The 17973-nt window shown below is 46.4% G+C and overlaps 1 protein-coding gene and 2 long non-coding RNA genes across 14 annotated transcripts in view; 2 read left to right on the forward strand and 1 right to left on the reverse strand.

Moving 5' to 3' along the window:
• Positions 1-390: 390 nt before the first annotated feature.
• LOC118395162 (vimentin A2-like) overlaps positions 391-17973 on the forward strand; it is a 43844-nt gene continuing 26261 nt past the window's right edge. The window contains exons 1-3 of the mRNA XM_052462731.1: positions 391-1050; positions 1525-1585; positions 11974-12069. Coding sequence (XP_052318691.1) covers positions 500-1050; positions 1525-1585; positions 11974-12069 — 708 coding nt within the window. The 5' untranslated portion in view covers positions 391-499. The remainder of the gene's footprint in view (positions 1051-1524; positions 1586-11973; positions 12070-17973) is intronic.
• Positions 3048-7302, forward strand: LOC127907473 (uncharacterized). 3 transcript variants are annotated; one of them, XR_008064486.1, is made up of 3 exons: positions 3048-3325; positions 5873-5971; positions 7160-7302. It is a non-coding gene; the product is annotated as an uncharacterized LOC127907473 (long non-coding RNA). The 3 variants fall into 3 exon arrangements; XR_008064487.1 differs by lacking the exon at positions 7160-7302 and adding an exon at positions 6071-6213; XR_008064488.1 differs by lacking the exon at positions 3048-3325 and adding an exon at positions 4170-4287.
• Positions 3334-7718, reverse strand: LOC127907472 (uncharacterized). 10 transcript variants are annotated; one of them, XR_008064483.1, is made up of 5 exons: positions 7311-7718; positions 6222-6419; positions 5032-5130; positions 3577-3710; positions 3353-3476 (listed from the first exon to the last, which is right to left on the reverse strand). It is a non-coding gene; the product is annotated as an uncharacterized LOC127907472 (long non-coding RNA). The 10 variants fall into 10 exon arrangements; XR_008064478.1 differs by lacking the exon at positions 3577-3710 and having other exon boundaries at positions 3334-3509; positions 4999-5130; XR_008064481.1 differs by lacking the exons at positions 3353-3476; positions 3577-3710 and adding an exon at positions 4263-4339 and having other exon boundaries at positions 4999-5130; positions 7311-7570.

Consider the following 17973-nt stretch of genomic DNA (forward strand, 5'->3'; position numbering starts at 1 on the left):
TTTATTTGAGAAATGATGCAAAGAAAGACAATAATAATAATAATGATAATAATAATAACAATAATAATTAGGCGGTGCTTCTAGTGTCCTATTTCACACAGCCAGGGTCTAATATTATCAACAGCAACCCCGGAGCAATTAGGGTTATGTTGCCTTGCTCAAGGGTACACTGGCAGAAGTTTCTTTGCCCCTTGACGTTTCCGTAATGGATCAAATGATGAAGTTATAATAGGAATGAAGCTTGTCCAATGGGAAAAGTCAAGTCCAGTTATCCATGTCTCTGGGCACCAAGTGTCTTATCAGCCTGTGATAGGATGTCCGAACTGTCACTCAAACTCCCTGTTGTCACTCAAACTCATTAGCATAAAAACAGGGGTATAAATGCGGTCCCAGTGACCCCCCTCCCGTGTCCGCTGAACGATAACGAGAGAGACCCAACCCAGAGAAACTAAAACTTAATAACCTAACTTGCTCTACAGAAGAGACCGAACATCTCAGGATGACAGCAGCGCGTGGTCCTCAGTCCTCCTATAAGAAGTATTTTGGTGGGGAAAGGAACATGAGCCACTCGTCCTCCTACCCTTCCAGCCGACAGCTGTACTCCAACCCGGTGGCGGTGCGCTCCTCTCGGGTCTCTTTCGGTCTGTCCTCCGCCGCTCCGGGGGTCTACGCAACCAGGACCCAGCGGCTCCGCAGCAGCGCCCCGATGCCCCGGCTGTCCTCCGAAACCCTGAACTTCTCTCTGTCCGACGCCGTGAACTCCGAGTTCAAGACCAACCGGACCAACGAGAAGGCTCAGATGCAGTCGCTCAACGACCGCTTCGCGAGCTATATCGAGAAGGTCCGTTTCCTCGAGCAGCAGAATAAGATCCTGCAGGCAGAGCTCGAGCAGCTACGAGGGAAGGGCACGTCCCGATCCCGCATCGGGGACCTGTACGAGGACGAGATGCGCGAGCTGCGGCGACAGGTGGACCAGCTGACGAACGAGAAGGCGCGAGTGGAAGTGCACCGGGACAACCTGTCTGATGATATAGACCGGCTCAGAGAGAAGTAAGACAATCAGTTACATGTTTACCGAATAGTTATGGAGTAATTAATGACCACAATATATCCTACACAATGAAAGTTTTATTCATTGATTGCACCACAAGACACTCTTTACAATATACCCCATGTTTACCCATGTAGTTGTCGAGTAATTGACTACATAGAGTCAACATTATTTAATAGGGGTCTAGGTGATAATATTAGACCCTGGCTGTGTGATTGCGCAAGTAATGACTTTCTTTTCAACAATGCATTGCGTGCTCCTAATTCGACGGGCACATAGTGAGTTAGTGAGACCATCCCAATTTATGCATGAGCCGTGGCTGTTAAAATGCCAGTTTGTTGTTGTTGCATATTGGGGTCTGATTTTACACACTTTTAATGCACTTTTAAAAGTGTTCTTGAATGTCTTGAAAGGACTCTCTAACACAGATAACACAAGATATTTTCCTCAGTACAGTATGTTTTGCTTTCCAGACTGCAGGAGGAGATGATGCAGCGCGAGGAATCTGAGAGTACCATGCAGAGCTTCAGAGGGGTAGGACACAGCTTCATACTACCACACATCTTAGTTAAAGGGGAAGTTCACCCATTTTTTTTTAAACAAGTGACCTTATTTTCACTGTTTCTGTGCTTGTAGTTTTAAATATTTTGTTTCATTACAGAGAGTCATCACTTGTCATTGACCTCAATACATTATGAAAATGTTTCTAGTCACTTGTCATTGACCTCAATGCATTATGAAAATGTTTCTAGTCACTTGTCATTGACCTCAATACATTATGAAAATGTTTCTAGTCACTTGTCATTGACCTCAATACATTATGAAAATGTTTCTAGTCACTTGTCATTGACCTCAATACATTATGAAAATGTTTCTAGTCACTTGTCATTGACCTCAATACATTATGAAAATGTTTCTAGTCACTTGTCATTGACCTCAATACATTATGAAAATGTTTCTAAAACATGTTATTCAACAAACCAACCCCTATGTCATTGACCTCAATGCAGATTTAGTTTTAATGTTTCTAGTCATGTTGTCATTGACCTCAATACATTATGAAAATGTTTTTGTTTCTAGTCACTTGTCATTGACCTCAATACATTTGAAAATGTTTCTTTGGTCCATCAAAATTGTCATTGACCAGTCAATGACAATTCACCCTGAAAATTTTTCTAGTTCACTTTCATTTAACCAGGAGGCTCAATTTAACATTAGGCCAGTTGAAAATGTTTCCAGGTGGCCAGTCACTATTTAACCATGTAGGCCAGTTGACCTCAAACCATACATTATGAAAATGTTTCCAGGTAGTCAGTTGAGAACATTGATTTAACCAGGTAGGCATTGAGAAAATTTTTTAACCAGGTAGTCTACTTGTCATTGACCTAAAGGTACATTATGAAAATTTTCTAGTCACTTGTCATTGACCTCAATAACATTATGAAAATTTTTCTAGTCATTGTCATTGACACCTCAATACAGGTAGGCTATGAAAATGTTTCTAGTCACTTGTCATTGACCTCAATTTAACATTATGAAAACCTGTTTTAACCAGGTAGTCACCTTTATTTAACCAGTGACCAGTTGAAACACCTTTATTTAAAGGTTTCTAGTCACTTGTCATTGACCTCAATACATTATGAAAATGTTTCTAAAACATGTTATTCAACAAACCAACCCCTATTACATCAGAAACTCATTCTGATACTGTGTCTGCTCTCAATGGTAGATGTTAGTTTTACACTGTTCCATGAATCCATGTTTGAGTAAATGCTGTTCACAACAACAAACAGCTACAGATTCATGGGATTGTTTTTGTTTCTATGGGTGTAGAGACACAATGAGATTTATTTATTTAAACATTTTAAATAATATGTCCTTTGGTCCATCAAATTATCAGCAATCACACCGTGTAAACGCAGTCACATGACCAATTCACCCTCTTTTATTATATTTATTATATTTATTATATTTATTATATTTATTATATTTCACCTTTATTTAACCAGGTAGGCTAGTTGAGAACACCTTTATTTAACCAGGTAGGCTAGTTGAGAACACCTTTATTTAACCAGGGTAGGCTAGTTGAGAACACCTTTATTTAACCAGGTAGGCTAGTTGAGAACACCTTTATTTAACCAGGTAGGCTAGTTGAGAACACCTTTATTTAACCAGGTAGGCTAGTTGAGAACACCTTTATTTAACCAGGTAGGCTAGTTGAGAACACCTTTATTTAACCAGGTAGGCTAGTTGAGAACACCTTTATTTAACCAGGTAGGCTAGTTCGGAACACCTTTATTTAACCAGGTAGGCCAGTTGAGAACACCTTTATTTAACCAGGTAGGCCAGTTGAGAACACCTTTATTTAACCAGGTAGGCCAGTTGAGAACACCTTTATTTAACCAGGTAGGCTAGTTGAGAACACCTTTATTTAACCAGGGAGGCTAGTTGAGAACACCTTTATTTAACCAGGGAGGCCAGTTGAGAACACCTTTATTTAACCAGGGTAGGCTAGTTGAGAACACCTTTATTTAACCAGGGAGGCTAGTTGAGAACACCTTTATTTAACCAGGTAGGCCAGTTGAGAACACCTTTATTTAACCAGGGTAGGCTAGTTGAGAACACCTTTATTTAACCAGGGTAGGCTAGTTGAGAACACCTTTATTTAACCAGGGTAGGCTAGTTGAGAACACCTTTATTTAACCATGTAGGCCAGTTGAGAACACCTTTATTTAACCAGGTAGGCTAGTTGAGAACACCTTTATTTAACCAGGTAGGCTAGTTCGGAACACCTTTATTTAACCAGGTAGGCTAGTTCGGAACACCTTTATTTAACCAGGTAGGCTAGTTGAGAACACCTTTATTTAACCAGGTAGGCCAGTTGAGAACACCTTTATTTTACCAGGTAGGCTAGTTGAGAACACCTTTATTTTACCAGGTAGGCTAGTTGAGAACACCTTTATTTTACCAGGTAGGCTAGTTGAGAACACCTTTATTTAACCAGGTAGGCTAGTTGAGAACACCTTTATTTAACCAGGGTAGGCTAGTTGAGAACAGCTTTATTTAACCAGGTAGGCCAGTTGAGAACACCTTTATTTAACCAGGTAGGCTAGTTGAGAACACCTTTATTTAACCAGGTAGGCTAGTTGAGAACACCTTTATTTAACCAGGTAGGCTAGTTGAGAACACCTTTATTTAACCAGGTAGGCTAGTTGAGAACACCTTTATTTAACCAGGTAGGCCAGTTGAGAACACCTTTATTTAACCAGGTAGGCCAGTTGAGAACACCTTTATTTAACCAGGTAGGCCAGTTGAGAACACCTTTATTTAACCAGGTAGGCTAGTTGAGAACACCTTTATTTAACCAGGTAGCCCCTTACAGACCTCCTTTACACAACCAGCTTGCCAGTTGAGAACACCTTTATTTAACCAGGTAGGCTAGTTCGGAACACCTTTATTTAACCAGGTAGGCCAGTTGAGAACACCTTTATTTAACCAGGTAGGCTAGTTGAGAACACCTTTATTTAACCAGGTAGGCCAGTTGAGAACACCTTTATTTAACCAGGTAGGCCAGTTGAGAACACCTTTATTTAACCAGGTAGGCTAGTTCGGAACACCTTTATTTAACCAGGTAGGCCAGTTGAGAACACCTTTATTTAACCAGGTAGGCCAGTTGAGAACACCTTTATTTAACCAGGTAGGCCAGTTGAGAACACCTTTATTTAACCAGGTAGGCTAGTTGAGAACACCTTTATTTAACCAGGTAGGCCAGTTGAGAACACCTTTATTTAACCAGGTAGGCCAGTTGAGAACACCTTTATTTAACCAGGTAGGCTAGTTGAGAACACCTTTATTTAACCAGGTAGGCTAGTTGAGAACACCTTTATTTAACCAGGTAGGCCAGTTGAGAACACCTTTATTTAACCAGGTAGGCTAGTTGAGAACACCTTTATTTAACCAGGTAGGCCAGTTGAGAACACCTTTATTTAACCAGGGAGGCTAGTTGAGAACACCTTTATTTAACCAGGTAGGCCAGTTGAGAACACCTTTATTTAACCAGGTAGGCTAGTTGAGAACACCTTTATTTAACCAGGTAGGCCAGTTGAGAACACCTTTATTTAACCAGGGAGGCTAGTTGAGAACACCTTTATTTAACCAGGTAGGCTAGTTGAGAACACCTTTATTTAACCAGGGTAGGCTAGTTGAGAACACCTTTATTTAACCAGGTAGGCTAGTTGAGAACACCTTTATTTAACCAGGGTAGGCTAGTTGAGAACACCTTTATTTAACCAGGTAGGCCAGTTGAGAACACCATTATTTAACCAGGTAGGCTAGTTGAGAAAACCTTTATTTAACCAGGTAGGCCAGTTGAGAACAACTTTTTAACCAGGTAGGCTAGTTGAGAACACCTTTATTTAACCAGGTAGGCTAGTTGAGAACACCTTTATTTAACCAGGTAAGGCTAGTTGAGAACACCTTTATTTAACCAGGTAGGCCAGTTGAGAACACCTTTATTTAACCAGGTAGGCTAGTTGAGAACACCTTTATTTAACCAGGGTAGGCTAGTTGAGAACACCTTTATTTAACCAGGTAGGCTAGTTGAGAACACCTTTATTTAACCAGGGTAGGCTAGTTGAGAACACCTTTATTTAACCAGGTAGGCCAGTTGAGAACACCATTATTTAACCAGGTAGGCTAGTTGAGAAAACCTTTATTTAACCAGGTAGGCCAGTTGAGAACAACTTTTTTAACCAGGTAGGCTAGTTGAGAACACCTTTATTTAACCAGGTAGGCTAGTTGAGAACACCTTCATTTAACCAGGTAGGCTAGTTGAGAACACCTTTATTTAACCAGGCAGGCTAGTTGAGAACACCTTTATTTAACCAGGTAGGCTAGTTGAGAACACCTTTATTTAACCAGGTAGGCTAGTTGAGAACACCTTTATTTAACCAGGTAGGCTAGTTGAGAACACCTTTATTTAACCAGGTAGGCTAGTTAAGAACACCTTTAGTTAACCAGGTAGGCTAGTTGAGAACACCTTTATTTAACCAGGTAGGCTAGTTGAGAACACCTTTATTTAACCAGGTAGGCTAGTTGAGAACACCTTTATTTAACCAGGAAGGCCAGTTGAGAACACCTTTATTTAACCAGGTAGGCCAGTTGAGAACACCTTTATTTAACCAGGTAGTCCAGTTGAGAACACCTTTATTTAACCAGGTAGGCCAGTTGAGAACACCTTTATTTAACCAGGTAGGCTAGTTGAGAACACCTTTATTTAACCAGGTAGGCCAGTTGAGAACACCTTTATTTAACCAGGTAGGCCAGTTGAGAACACCTTTATTTAACCAGGTAGGCTAGTTGAGAACACCTTTATTTAACCAGGTAGGCTAGTTGAGAACACCTTTATTTAACCAGGTAGGCCAGTTGAGAACACCTTTATTTTACCAGGTAGGCTAGTTGAGAACACCTTTATTTAACCAGGTAGTCCAGTTGAGAACACCTTTATTTAACCAGGTAGGCTAGTTGAGAACACCTTTATTTAACCAGGTAGGCTAGTTGAGAACACCTTTATTTAACCAGGTAGGCCAGTTGAGAACACCTTTATTTAACCAGGTAGGCTAGTTGAGAACACCTTTATTTAACCAGGTAGGCTAGTTGAGAACACCTTTATTTAACCAGGTAGGCTAGTTGAGAACACCTTTATTTAACCAGGTAGGCTAGTTGAGAACACCTTTATTTAACCAGGTAGGCCAGTTGAGAACACCTTTATTTAACCAGGTAGGCTAGTTGAGAACACCTTTATTTAACCAGGTAGGCTAGTTGAGAACACCTTTATTTAACCAGGTAGGCTAGTTGAGAACACCTTTATTTAACCAGGTAGGCTAGTTGAGAACACCTTCATTTAACCAGGTAGGCTAGTTGAGAACACATTTATTTAACCAGGCAGGCTAGTTGAGAACACCTTTATTTAACCAGGTAGGCTAGTTGAGAACACCTTTATTTAACCAGGTAGGCTAGTTGAGAACACCTTTATTTAACCAGGTAGGCTAGTTGAGAACACCTTTATTTAACCAGGTAGGCTAGTTAAGAACACCTTTAGTTAACCAGGTAGGCTAGTTGAGAACACCTTTATTTAACCAGGTAGGCTAGTTGAGAACACCTTTATTTAACCAGGTAGGCTAGTTGAGAACACCTTTATTTAACCAGGAAGGCCAGTTGAGAACACCTTTATTTAACCAGGTAGGCCAGTTGAGAACACCTTTATTTAACCAGGTAGTCCAGTTGAGAACACCTTTATTTAACCAGGTAGGCCAGTTGAGAACACCTTTATTTAACCAGGTAGGCTAGTTGAGAACACCTTTATTTAACCAGGTAGGCCAGTTGAGAACACCTTTATTTAACCAGGTAGGCCAGTTGAGAACACCTTTATTTAACCAGGTAGGCTAGTTGAGAACACCTTTATTTAACCAGGTAGGCCAGTTGAGAACACCTTTATTTAACCAGGTAGGCCAGTTGAGAACACCTTTATTTTACCAGGTAGGCTAGTTGAGAACACCTTTATTTAACCAGGTAGTCCAGTTGAGAACACCTTTATTTAACCAGGTAGGCTAGTTGAGAACACCTTTATTTAACCAGGTAGGCCAGTTGAGAACACCTTTATTTAACCAGGTAGGCCAGTTGAGAACACCTTTATTTAACCAGGTAGGCTAGTTGAGAACACCTTTATTTAACCAGGTAGGCTAGTTGAGAACACCTTTATTTAACCAGGTAGGCTAGTTGAGAACACCTTTATTTAACCAGGTAGGCTAGTTGAGAACACCTTTATTTAACCAGGTAGGCCAGTTGAGAACACCTTTATTTAACCAGGTAGGCTAGTTGAGAACACCTTTATTTAACCAGGTAGGCTAGTTGAGAACACCTTTATTTAACCAGGTAGGCTAGTTGAGAACACCTTTATTTAACCAGGTAGGCTAGTTGAGAACACCTTTATTTAACCAGGTAGGCTAGTTGAGAACACCTTTATTTAACCAGGTAGGCCAGTTGAGAACACCTTTATTTAACCAGGTAGGCTAGTTGAGAACACCTTTATTTAACCAGGTAGGCTAGTTGAGAACACCTTTATTTAACCAGGTAGGCTAGTTGAGAACACCTTTATTTAACCAGGTAGGCTAGTTGAGAACACCTTTATTTAACCAGGTAGGCTAGTTGAGAACAAGTTCTCATTTACAACTGCGACCTGGCCAAGATAAAGCATAGCAGTGTGAACAGACAACACAGAGTTACACATGGAGTAAACAATTAACAAGTCAATAACACAGTAGAAAAAAGGAGAGTCTATATACATTGTGTGCAAAAGGCAAGAGGAGGTAGGCGAATAATTACAATTTTGCAGATTAATACTGGAGTGATAAATGATCAGATGGTCATGTACAGGTAGAGATATTGGTGTGCAAAAGAGCAGACAAGTAAATAAATAAAAACAGTATGGGGATGAGGTAGGTGAAAATGGGTGGGCTATTTACCAATAGACTATGTACAGCTGCAGCGATCGGTTAGCTGCTCAGATAGCTGATGTTTGAAGTTGGTGAGGGAGATAAAAGTCTCCAACTTCAGCGATTTTTGCAGTTTGTTCCAGTCACAGGCAGCGTGTGGAGGCTATATACAGGGTATTACGTTACAGAGTCAATGTGGAGGCTATATACAGGGTATTACGTTACAGAGTCAATGTGGAGGCTATATACAGGGTATTACGTTACAGAGTCAATGTGGAGGCTATATACAGGGTATTACAGTACAGAGTCAATGTGGAGGCTATATACAGGGTATTACGGTACAGAGTCAATGTGGAGGCTATATACAGGGTATTACGGTACAGAGCCAATGTGGAGGTTATATACAGGGCATTACGGTACAGAGTCAATGTGGAGACTATATATACAGGGTGTTACGGTACAGAGTCAATGTGGAGGCTATATACTGGGTATTACGGTACAGAGTCAATGTGGAGGCTATATACAGGGTATTACGGTACAGAGTCAATGTGGAGGCCATATACAGGGGGTACCGATACAGAGTCAATGTGGAGTCTATATATAGGGGGTATCGGTACAGAGTCAATATGGAGGTTATATACAGGGGGTACCGGTACAGAGTCAATATGGAGGTTATATACAGGGGGTATCGCTACAGAGTCAATGTGTGGGGGCATCGGTTAGTTGAGGTAGCATGTACATGTAGGTAGAGTTAATTAAAGTGACTTTGCATAGATGATAACAGAGTGGCAGTGGTGTGGGGGGGGGCAGCAATGTGAATAGTCTGGGTAGCCATTTGACTAGATGTTCAGGAGTCTAATGGCTTGGGGGTAGAAGCTGTTTAGAAGCCTCTTGGACCTAGACTTGGTGCTCCGGTACCGCTTGCTGTGTGGTAGCAGAGAGAACAGTCTATGACTTGGGTGGCTGGAGTCTTTGACCATTTTTAGGGCCTTCCTCTGACACCTCCTGGTGTAGAGGTCCTGGATGGCAGGCAGCTTAGCCCCAGTGATGTACTGGGCCGTACCCACTACCCTCTGAAGTGCCTTGCGGTCGGAGGCTGAGTGGTTGCTGTACCAGGCAGTGATGCAACCGGTCAGGATGCTCTCGATGTTGCAGCTGTAGAACCTTTTGAGGATCTGAGGACCCATGACAAATCTTTTTAGTCTCCTGAGGGGGAATAGGTTTTTGTTGTGCCCTCTTCACGACTGTCTTGGTGTGTTTGGACCATGATAGTTTGTTGGTGATGTGGACACCAAGAAACTTGAAGCTCTCAACCTGCTCCACGACAGCCCCATTGATGAGAATGGGGACGTGCTCAGTCCTCCTTTTCCTGTAGTCCACAATCATCTCCTTAGTCTTGGTTATGTTGAGGGATAGGTTGTTGTCCTGGCACCACACGGCCAGGTCTCTGACCTCCCTATAGACTGTCTCGTCGTTGTCGGTGCTCAGGCCTACCACTGTTGTGTCATCAGCAAACTTAATGATGGTGTTGGAGTCGTACCTGGCTGTGCTGGTCATGAGTGAACAGGGAGTACAGGATTTATAACACTATTGGCTCCAGGGCTAATTTCACGTTTGGCATTTTGACATGTTTTTCTATATAACAACATTTATAAAGCATCTCTTTTGTCCAGCACAGCAAATACTTCAGTTGTCTAAGCATATGTTGCAGAACAGTGATTACAATATAGTTTTCAGAATAGTGCCAGAAAAACGATCTTAAGAGGGTTAACCATCAGTGGCAGAGGTGACAGATACTCAAAACAGACATTTTTTGGTTAAAAAAACAAACATTTGTAAAATCTGTAAAATAATTAATCTAAAAATCGGCAATAAAAACAACCATTCTATCAGGTCTTTCTGACAGAGTTGATGTTATATATTATGTTTTACGGAGTTGACAACAATGTAACTTTTCTTCCTCGTTCAACTGGTATAGACAGTAAAAATGGTGTTTCATGACTCCAAATGAAATGTTCTAATTTAATCTATCAGGCAGGTGACTGTTCATGGTTGTAACCATGGTGATTACAGTATTATTTGTTTAAATCAACAGTAGAGAACTTTCCAGACCCTGAATGGTCTTGTTGCTCTATATGTAATGAGGACATGAATAAGGAGTCCTTACGGTATAGGTGGCCCTATATTTAGATACATCTGATGGTTGATCAAATCTCTGGACACATCTTTCAGGAATCAACATTTGAACAAAATGTTATCTAAAGTCAGAGGGCTATTGCATACGATCATTAATATCCATTATGGGCCGTTTTTAATTGTATTTTTTACAAACCATTTGGGAGTGTGTGAAACTGGGATCCTTTGCTCCGGGACTAGGGCATTTCCAGACATAGTGCCGACATGGAAATGAGTAACATTGAAAGTATTTAGAAAATTCCTCAAACAAATCTTTTCTCGTATAAAATTTGCCTGAATGTACATTTTAAGTTCAAGTAATGCATCAAAATCCATAAAAATAGATGTTCCTCCCGGACAAGGATTATCCCGACATTCCAGATTCCCTGAGTTAACTTCCTGCCAGTCTACACATTTTACCATAAGGCTGAGAAAAACATGTTCAAGCTGTTTTAAAGCTCATTTACTGTCATTCTAAACATTTTTTTAATATGCTATCTCGGGGGCCCAATCTCCGGGTGGACCCCACAGGCCAGGTCCATCCAGACGTGCTGTAGAGCTTCTGATCCATACCACCCATATATTTATCATGGGGTCTACCACGGCAGACCTGGCTCAGGCCCTCAGCCTGCTGTAGAGATGGCTGGCTCTAGGTGACTGGCTGTTGGCTTCTGTAGGAGACTCTGTCAGTCCTTCTGTGGTCCTTCTGTAGCTCAGTTGGTAGAGCATGGCGCTTGTAACGCCAGGGTAGTGGGTTCGATCCCCGGGACCACCCATACGTAGAATGTATGCACACATGACTGTAAGTCGCTTTGGATAAAAGCGTCTGCTAAATGGCATATATATATATATATTCACACAATTCACACAGTACGGCTGGCTGACCAGGCCTCTATTTTGGCAGCAATGGGGGAGGTCTGTTGGCTTCTGTAGGAGACTGTCAGTACGGCTGGCTGACCAGGCCTCTATTTTGGCAGCAGTGGGGGAGGTCTGTTGGCTGCTGTAGGAGACAGATGGAGCAGAGGGGAGGATAGCAGGGCACTAGAGTTCTGTCTGGTGGAGGGAGGGGGGGATGGGGGACCGGCTGGGGTTATCAGAGCAAGACACAATGTGACCCGTCTGGCTCTGGTCGTCTCTCGGTCAGTTACAGAAAGAGAGGCGAGAGAGAAATAATTAGTTTCATGGGGACATTTCTGTCTTGACCTGAGGAAAATGTGTGTGTGTAGTTATCCCTGTTCATCATGTTGTATTCAGGATGTGGACAACGCAGCTCTGTCTCGTCTGGACCTGGAGAGGAAGGTGGAGTCGCTTCAGGAGGAGATCAACTTCCTGAAGAAACTACACGATGAGGTCAGAAACACATACACACGCAAGGAAACATGCACAAAAACACACGCACGCACACACACGGATGTAAACACACACACAACACTGACACACCCACACTCTATCTCTCACACACCCTCCCCCTTCTTTTACCCCTGACCTCTAACCCCAGAGGGATATCCTACGAAGCATGCTAGATCTACTCAGGGTTTTCTAATGCTAACCAGCTTCAGTTAGCTTCACATTCCAGCTCAGACTTTATCCGTACTACGACGGTGGAAATTGCTCATCTGCCCGCAGCTTACTCTAGCGGGCTTGTAATGTCGCACCTGGCGAGTTGAATGCTGAACACTTCATTGAGTCAATGCTGAAACATCAATCCATGTGCGAGTCAGTGCTAGGGCTGTTAGGATGACCGTATTACTGCCACACCAGCGGTCACGAGTCAGTGCTAGGGCTGTTAGGATGACCGTATTACCGCCACACCAGCGGTCACGAGTCAGTGCTAGGGCTGTTAGGATGACCGTATTACCGCCACACCAGCGGTCACGAGTCAGTGCTAGGGCTGTTAGGATGACCGTATTACCGCCACACCAGCGGTCACGAGTCAGTGCTAGGGCTGTTAGGATGACCGTATTACCGCCACACCAGCGGTCACGAGTCAGTGCTAGGGCTGTTAGGATGACCGTATTACTGCCACACCAGCGGTCACGAGTCAGTGCTAGGGCTGTTAGGATGACCGTATTACTGCCACACCAGCGGTCACGAGTCAGTGCTAGGGCTGTTAGGATGACCGTATTACTGCCACACCAGCGGTCACGAGTCAGTGCTAGGGCTGTTAGGATGACCGTATTACCGCCACACCAGCGGTCACGAGTCAGTGCTAGGGCTGTTAGGATGACCGTATTACCGCCACACCAGCGGTCACGAGTCAGTGCTAGGGCTGTTAGGATGACCGTATTACCGCCACACCAGCGGTCACGAGTCAGTGCTAGGGCTGTTAGGATGACCGTATTACTGCCACACCAGCGGTCACGAGTCAGTGCTAGGGCTGTTAGGATGACCGTATTACCGCCACACCAGCGGTCACGAGTCAGTGCTAGGGCTGTTAGGATGACCGTATTACCGCCACACCAGCGGTCACGAGTCAGTGCTAGGGCTGTTAGGATGACCGTATTACCGCCACACCAGCGGTCACGAGTCAGTGCTAGGGCTGTTAGGATGACCGTATTACTGCCACACCAGCGGTCACGAGTCAGTGCTAGGGCTGTTAGGATGACCGTATTACTGCCACACCAGCGGTCACGAGTCAGTGCTAGGGCTGTTAGGATGACCGTATTACCGCCACACCAGCGGTCACGAGTCAGTGCTAGGGCTGTTAGGATGACCGTATTACCGCCACACCAGCGGTCACGAGTCAGTGCTAGGGCTGTTAGGATGACCGTATTACCGCCACACCAGCGGTCACGAGTCAGTGCTAGGGCTGTTAGGATGACCGTATTACTGCCACCCAGCGGTCACGAGTCAGTGCTAGGGCTGTTAGGATGACCGTATTACTGCCACACCAGCGGTCACGAGTCAGTGCTAGGGCTGTTAGGATGACCGTACACCAGCGGTCACGAGTCAGTGCTAGGGCTGTTAGGATGACCGTACACCCAGCGGTCACGAGTCAGTGCTAGGGCTGTTAGGATGACCGTATTACCGCCACACCAGCGGTCACGAGTCAGTGCTAGGGCTGTTAGGATGACCGTATTACCGCCACACCAGCGGTCACGAGTCAGTGCTAGGGCTGTTAGGATGACCGTATTACCGCCACACCAGCGGTCACGAGTCAGTGCTAGGGCTGTTAGGATGACCGTATTACTGCCACACCAGCGGTCACGAGTCAGTGCTAGGGCTGTTAGGATGACCGTATTACCGCCACACCAGCGGTCACGAGTCAGTGCTAGGGCTGTTAGGATGACCGTATTACCGCCACACCAGCGGTCACGAGTCAGTGCTAGGGCTGTTAGGATGACCGTATTACTGCCACACCAGCGGTCACGAGTCAGTGCTAGGGCTGTTAGGATGACCGTATTACCACCACACCAGCGGTCACGAGTCAGTGCTAGGGCTGTTAGGATGACCGTATTACCGCCCACACCAGCGGTCACGAGTCAGTGCTAGGGCTGTTAGGATGACCGTATTACCCCCACACCAGCGGTCACGAGTCAGTGCTAGGGCTGTTAGGATGACCGTATTACTGCCACACCAGCAGACGAGTCAGTGCTAGGGCTGTTAGGATGACCGTATTACCCCCACACCAGCGGTCACGAGTCAGTGCTAGGGCTGTTAGGATGACCGTATTACCGCCACACCAGCGGTCACGAGTCAGTGCTAGGGCTGTTAGGATGACCGTATTACTGCCACACCAGCGGTCACGAGTCAGTGCTAGGGCTGTTAGGATGACCGTATTACTGCCACACCAGCGGTCACAAGTCAGTGCTAGGGCTGTTAGGATGACCGTATTACTGCCACACCAGCGGTCACGAGTCAGTGCTAGGGCTGTTAGGATGACCGTATTACCCCCACACCAGCGGTCACGAGTCAGTGCTAGGGCTGTTAGGATGACCGTATTACCGCCACACCAGCGGTCACGAGTCAGTGCTAGGGCTGTTAGGATGACCATATTACTGCCACACCAGCGGTCACGAGTCAGTGCTAGGGCTGTTAGGATGACCGTATTACTGCCACACCAGCGGTCACGAGTCAGTGCTAGGGCTGTTAGGATGACCGTATTACCCCCACACCAGCGGTCACGAGTCAGTGCTAGGGCTGTTAGGATGACCGTATTACCGCCACACCAGCGGTCACGAGTCAGTGCTAGGGCTGTTAGGATGACCGTATTACCCCCACACCAGCGGTCACGAGTCAGTGCTAGGGCTGTTAGGATGACCGTATTACTGCCACACCAGCAGACGAGTCAGTGCTAGGGCTGTTAGGATGACCGTATTACCCCCACACCAGCGGTCACGAGTCAGTGCTAGGGCTGTTAGGATGACCGTATTACCGCCACACCAGCGGTCACGAGTCAGTGCTAGGGCTGTTAGGATGACCGTATTACTGCCACACCAGGGATCACGAGTCAGTGCTAGGGCTGTTAGGATGACCGTATTACTGCCACACCAGCGGTCACGAGTCAGTGCTAGGGCTGTTAGGATGATCGTATTACCGCCACACCAGCGGTCACGAGTCAGTGCTAGGGCTGTTAGGATGACCGTATTACCTCCACACCAGCGGTCACGAGTCAGTGCTAGGGCTGTTAGGATGACCGTATTACTGCCACACCAGCAGTCACAAGTCAGTGCTAGGGCTGTTAGGATGACCGTATTACTGCCACACCAGCGGTCACGAGTCAGTGCTAGGGCTGTTAGGATGACCGTATTACCCCCACACCAGCGGTCACGAGTCAGTGCTAGGGCTGTTAGGATGACCGTATTACCGCCACACCAGCGGTCACGAGTCAGTGCTAGGGCTGTTAGGATGACCGTATTACTGCCACACCAGCGGTCACGAGTCAGTGCTAGGGCTGTTAGGATGACCGTATTACTACCACACCAGCAGACGAGTCAGTGCTAGGGCTGTTAGGATGACCGTATTACCCCACACCAGCGGTCACGAGTCAGTGCTAGGGCTGTTAGGATGACCGTATTACCACCACACCAGCGATCACGAGTCAGTCAGTGCTAGGGCTGTTAGGATGACCGTATTACCCCCACACCAGCGGTCACGAGTCAGTGCTAGGGCTGTTAGGATGACCGTATTACTGCCACACCAGCAGACGAGTCAGTGCTAGGGCTGTTAGGATGACCGTATTACCCCCACACCAGCGGTCACGAGTCAGTGCTAGGGCTGTTAGGATGACCGTATTACCCCACACCAGCGGTCACGAGTCAGTGCTAGGGCTGTTAGGATGACCGTATTACCGCCACACCAGCGGTCACGAGTCAGTGCTAGGGCTGTTAGGATGACCGTATTACCGCCACACCAGCGGTCACGAGTCAGTGCTAGGGCTGTTAGGATGACCGTATTACTGCCACACCAGCGGTCACGAGTCAGTGCTAGGGCTGTTAGGATGACCGTATTACTGCCACACCAGCGGTCACGAGTCAGTGCTAGGGCTGTTAGGATGACCGTATTACCCCCCACCACACCAGCGGTCACGAGTCAGTGCTAGGGCTGTTAGGATGACCGTATTACCCCCACACCAGCGGTCACGAGTCAGTGCTAGGGCTGTTAGGATGACCGTATACCGCCACACCAGCGGTCACGAGTCAGTGCTAGGGCTGTTAGGATGACCGTATTACTGCCACACCAGCGGTCACGAGTCAGTGCTAGGGCTGTTAGGATGACCGTATTACTGCCACACCAGCGGTCACGAGTCAGTGCTAGGGCTGTTAGGATGACCGTATTACCCCACACCAGCGGTCACGAGTCAGTGCTAGGGCTGTTAGGATGACCGTATTACCCCCACACCAGCGGTCACGAGTCAGTGCTAGGGCTGTTAGGATGACCGTATTACTGCCACACCAGCAGCGGTCACGAGTCAGTGCTAGGGCAGTTAGGATGACCGTATTACCCCCACACCAGCGGTCACGAGTCAGTGCTAGGGCTGTTAGGATGACCGTATTACCGCCACACCAGCGGTCACGAGTCAGTGCTAGGGCTGTTAGGATGACCGTATTACTGCCACACCAGCGGTCACGAGTCAGTGCTAGGGCTGTTAGGATGACCGTATTACTGCCACACCAGCGGTCACGAGTCAGTGCTAGGGCTGTTAGGATGACCGTATTACCGCCACACCAGCGGTCACGAGTCAGTGCTAGGGCTGTTAGGATGACCGTATTACCGCCACACCAGCGGTCACGAGTCAGTGCTAGGGCTGTTAGGATGACCGTATTACTGCCACACCAGCGGTCACGAGTCAGTGCTAGGGCTGTTAGGATGACCGTATTACTGCCACACCAGCGGTCACGAGTCAGTGCTAGGGCTGTTAGGATGACCGTATTACCCCACACCAGCGGTCACGAGTCAGTGCTAGGGCTGTTAGGATGACCGTATTACCCCACACCAGCGGTCACGAGTCAGTGCTAGGGCTGTTAGGATGACCGTATTACTGCCACACCAGCAGACGAGTCAGTGCTAGGGCTGTTAGGATGACCGTATTACCCCACACCAGCGGTCACGAGTCAGTGCTAGGGCTGTTAGGATGACCGTATTACCGCCACACCAGCGGTCACGAGTCAGTGCTAGGGCTGTTAGGATGACCGTATTACTGCCACACCAGCGGTCACGAGTCAGTGCTAGGGCTGTTAGGATGACCGTATTACTGCCACACCAGCGGTCACGAGTCAGTGCTAGGGCTGTTAGGATGACCGTATTACCGCCACACCAGCGGTCACGAGTCAGTGCTAGGGCTGTTAGGATGACCGTATTACTGCCACACCAGCGGTCACGAGTCAGTGCTAGGGCTGTTAGGATGACCGTATTACTGCCACACCAGCGGTCACGGGCTGTCAGTGCTAGGGCTGTTAGGATGACCGTATTACTGCCACACCAGCGGTCACGAGTCAGTGCTAGGGCTGTTAGGATGACCGTATTACCGCCACACCAGCGGTCACGAGTCAGTGCTAGGGCTGTTAGGATGACCGTATTACTGCCACACCAGCGGTCACGAGTCAGTGCTAGGGCTGTTAGGATGACCGTATTACTGCCACACCAGCGGTCACGAGTCAGTGCTAGGGCTGTTAGGATGACCGTATTACTGCCACACCAGCGGTCACGAGTCAGTGCTAGGGCTGTTAGGATGACCGTATTACTGCCACACCAGCGGTCACGAGTCAGTGCTAGGGCTGTTAGGATGACCGTATTACCGCCACACCAGCGGTC

This window comes from Oncorhynchus keta, chromosome 15, assembly GCF_023373465.1.
Source record: "Oncorhynchus keta strain PuntledgeMale-10-30-2019 chromosome 15, Oket_V2, whole genome shotgun sequence".
Lineage (NCBI taxonomy): Eukaryota > Metazoa > Chordata > Actinopteri > Salmoniformes > Salmonidae > Oncorhynchus > Oncorhynchus keta.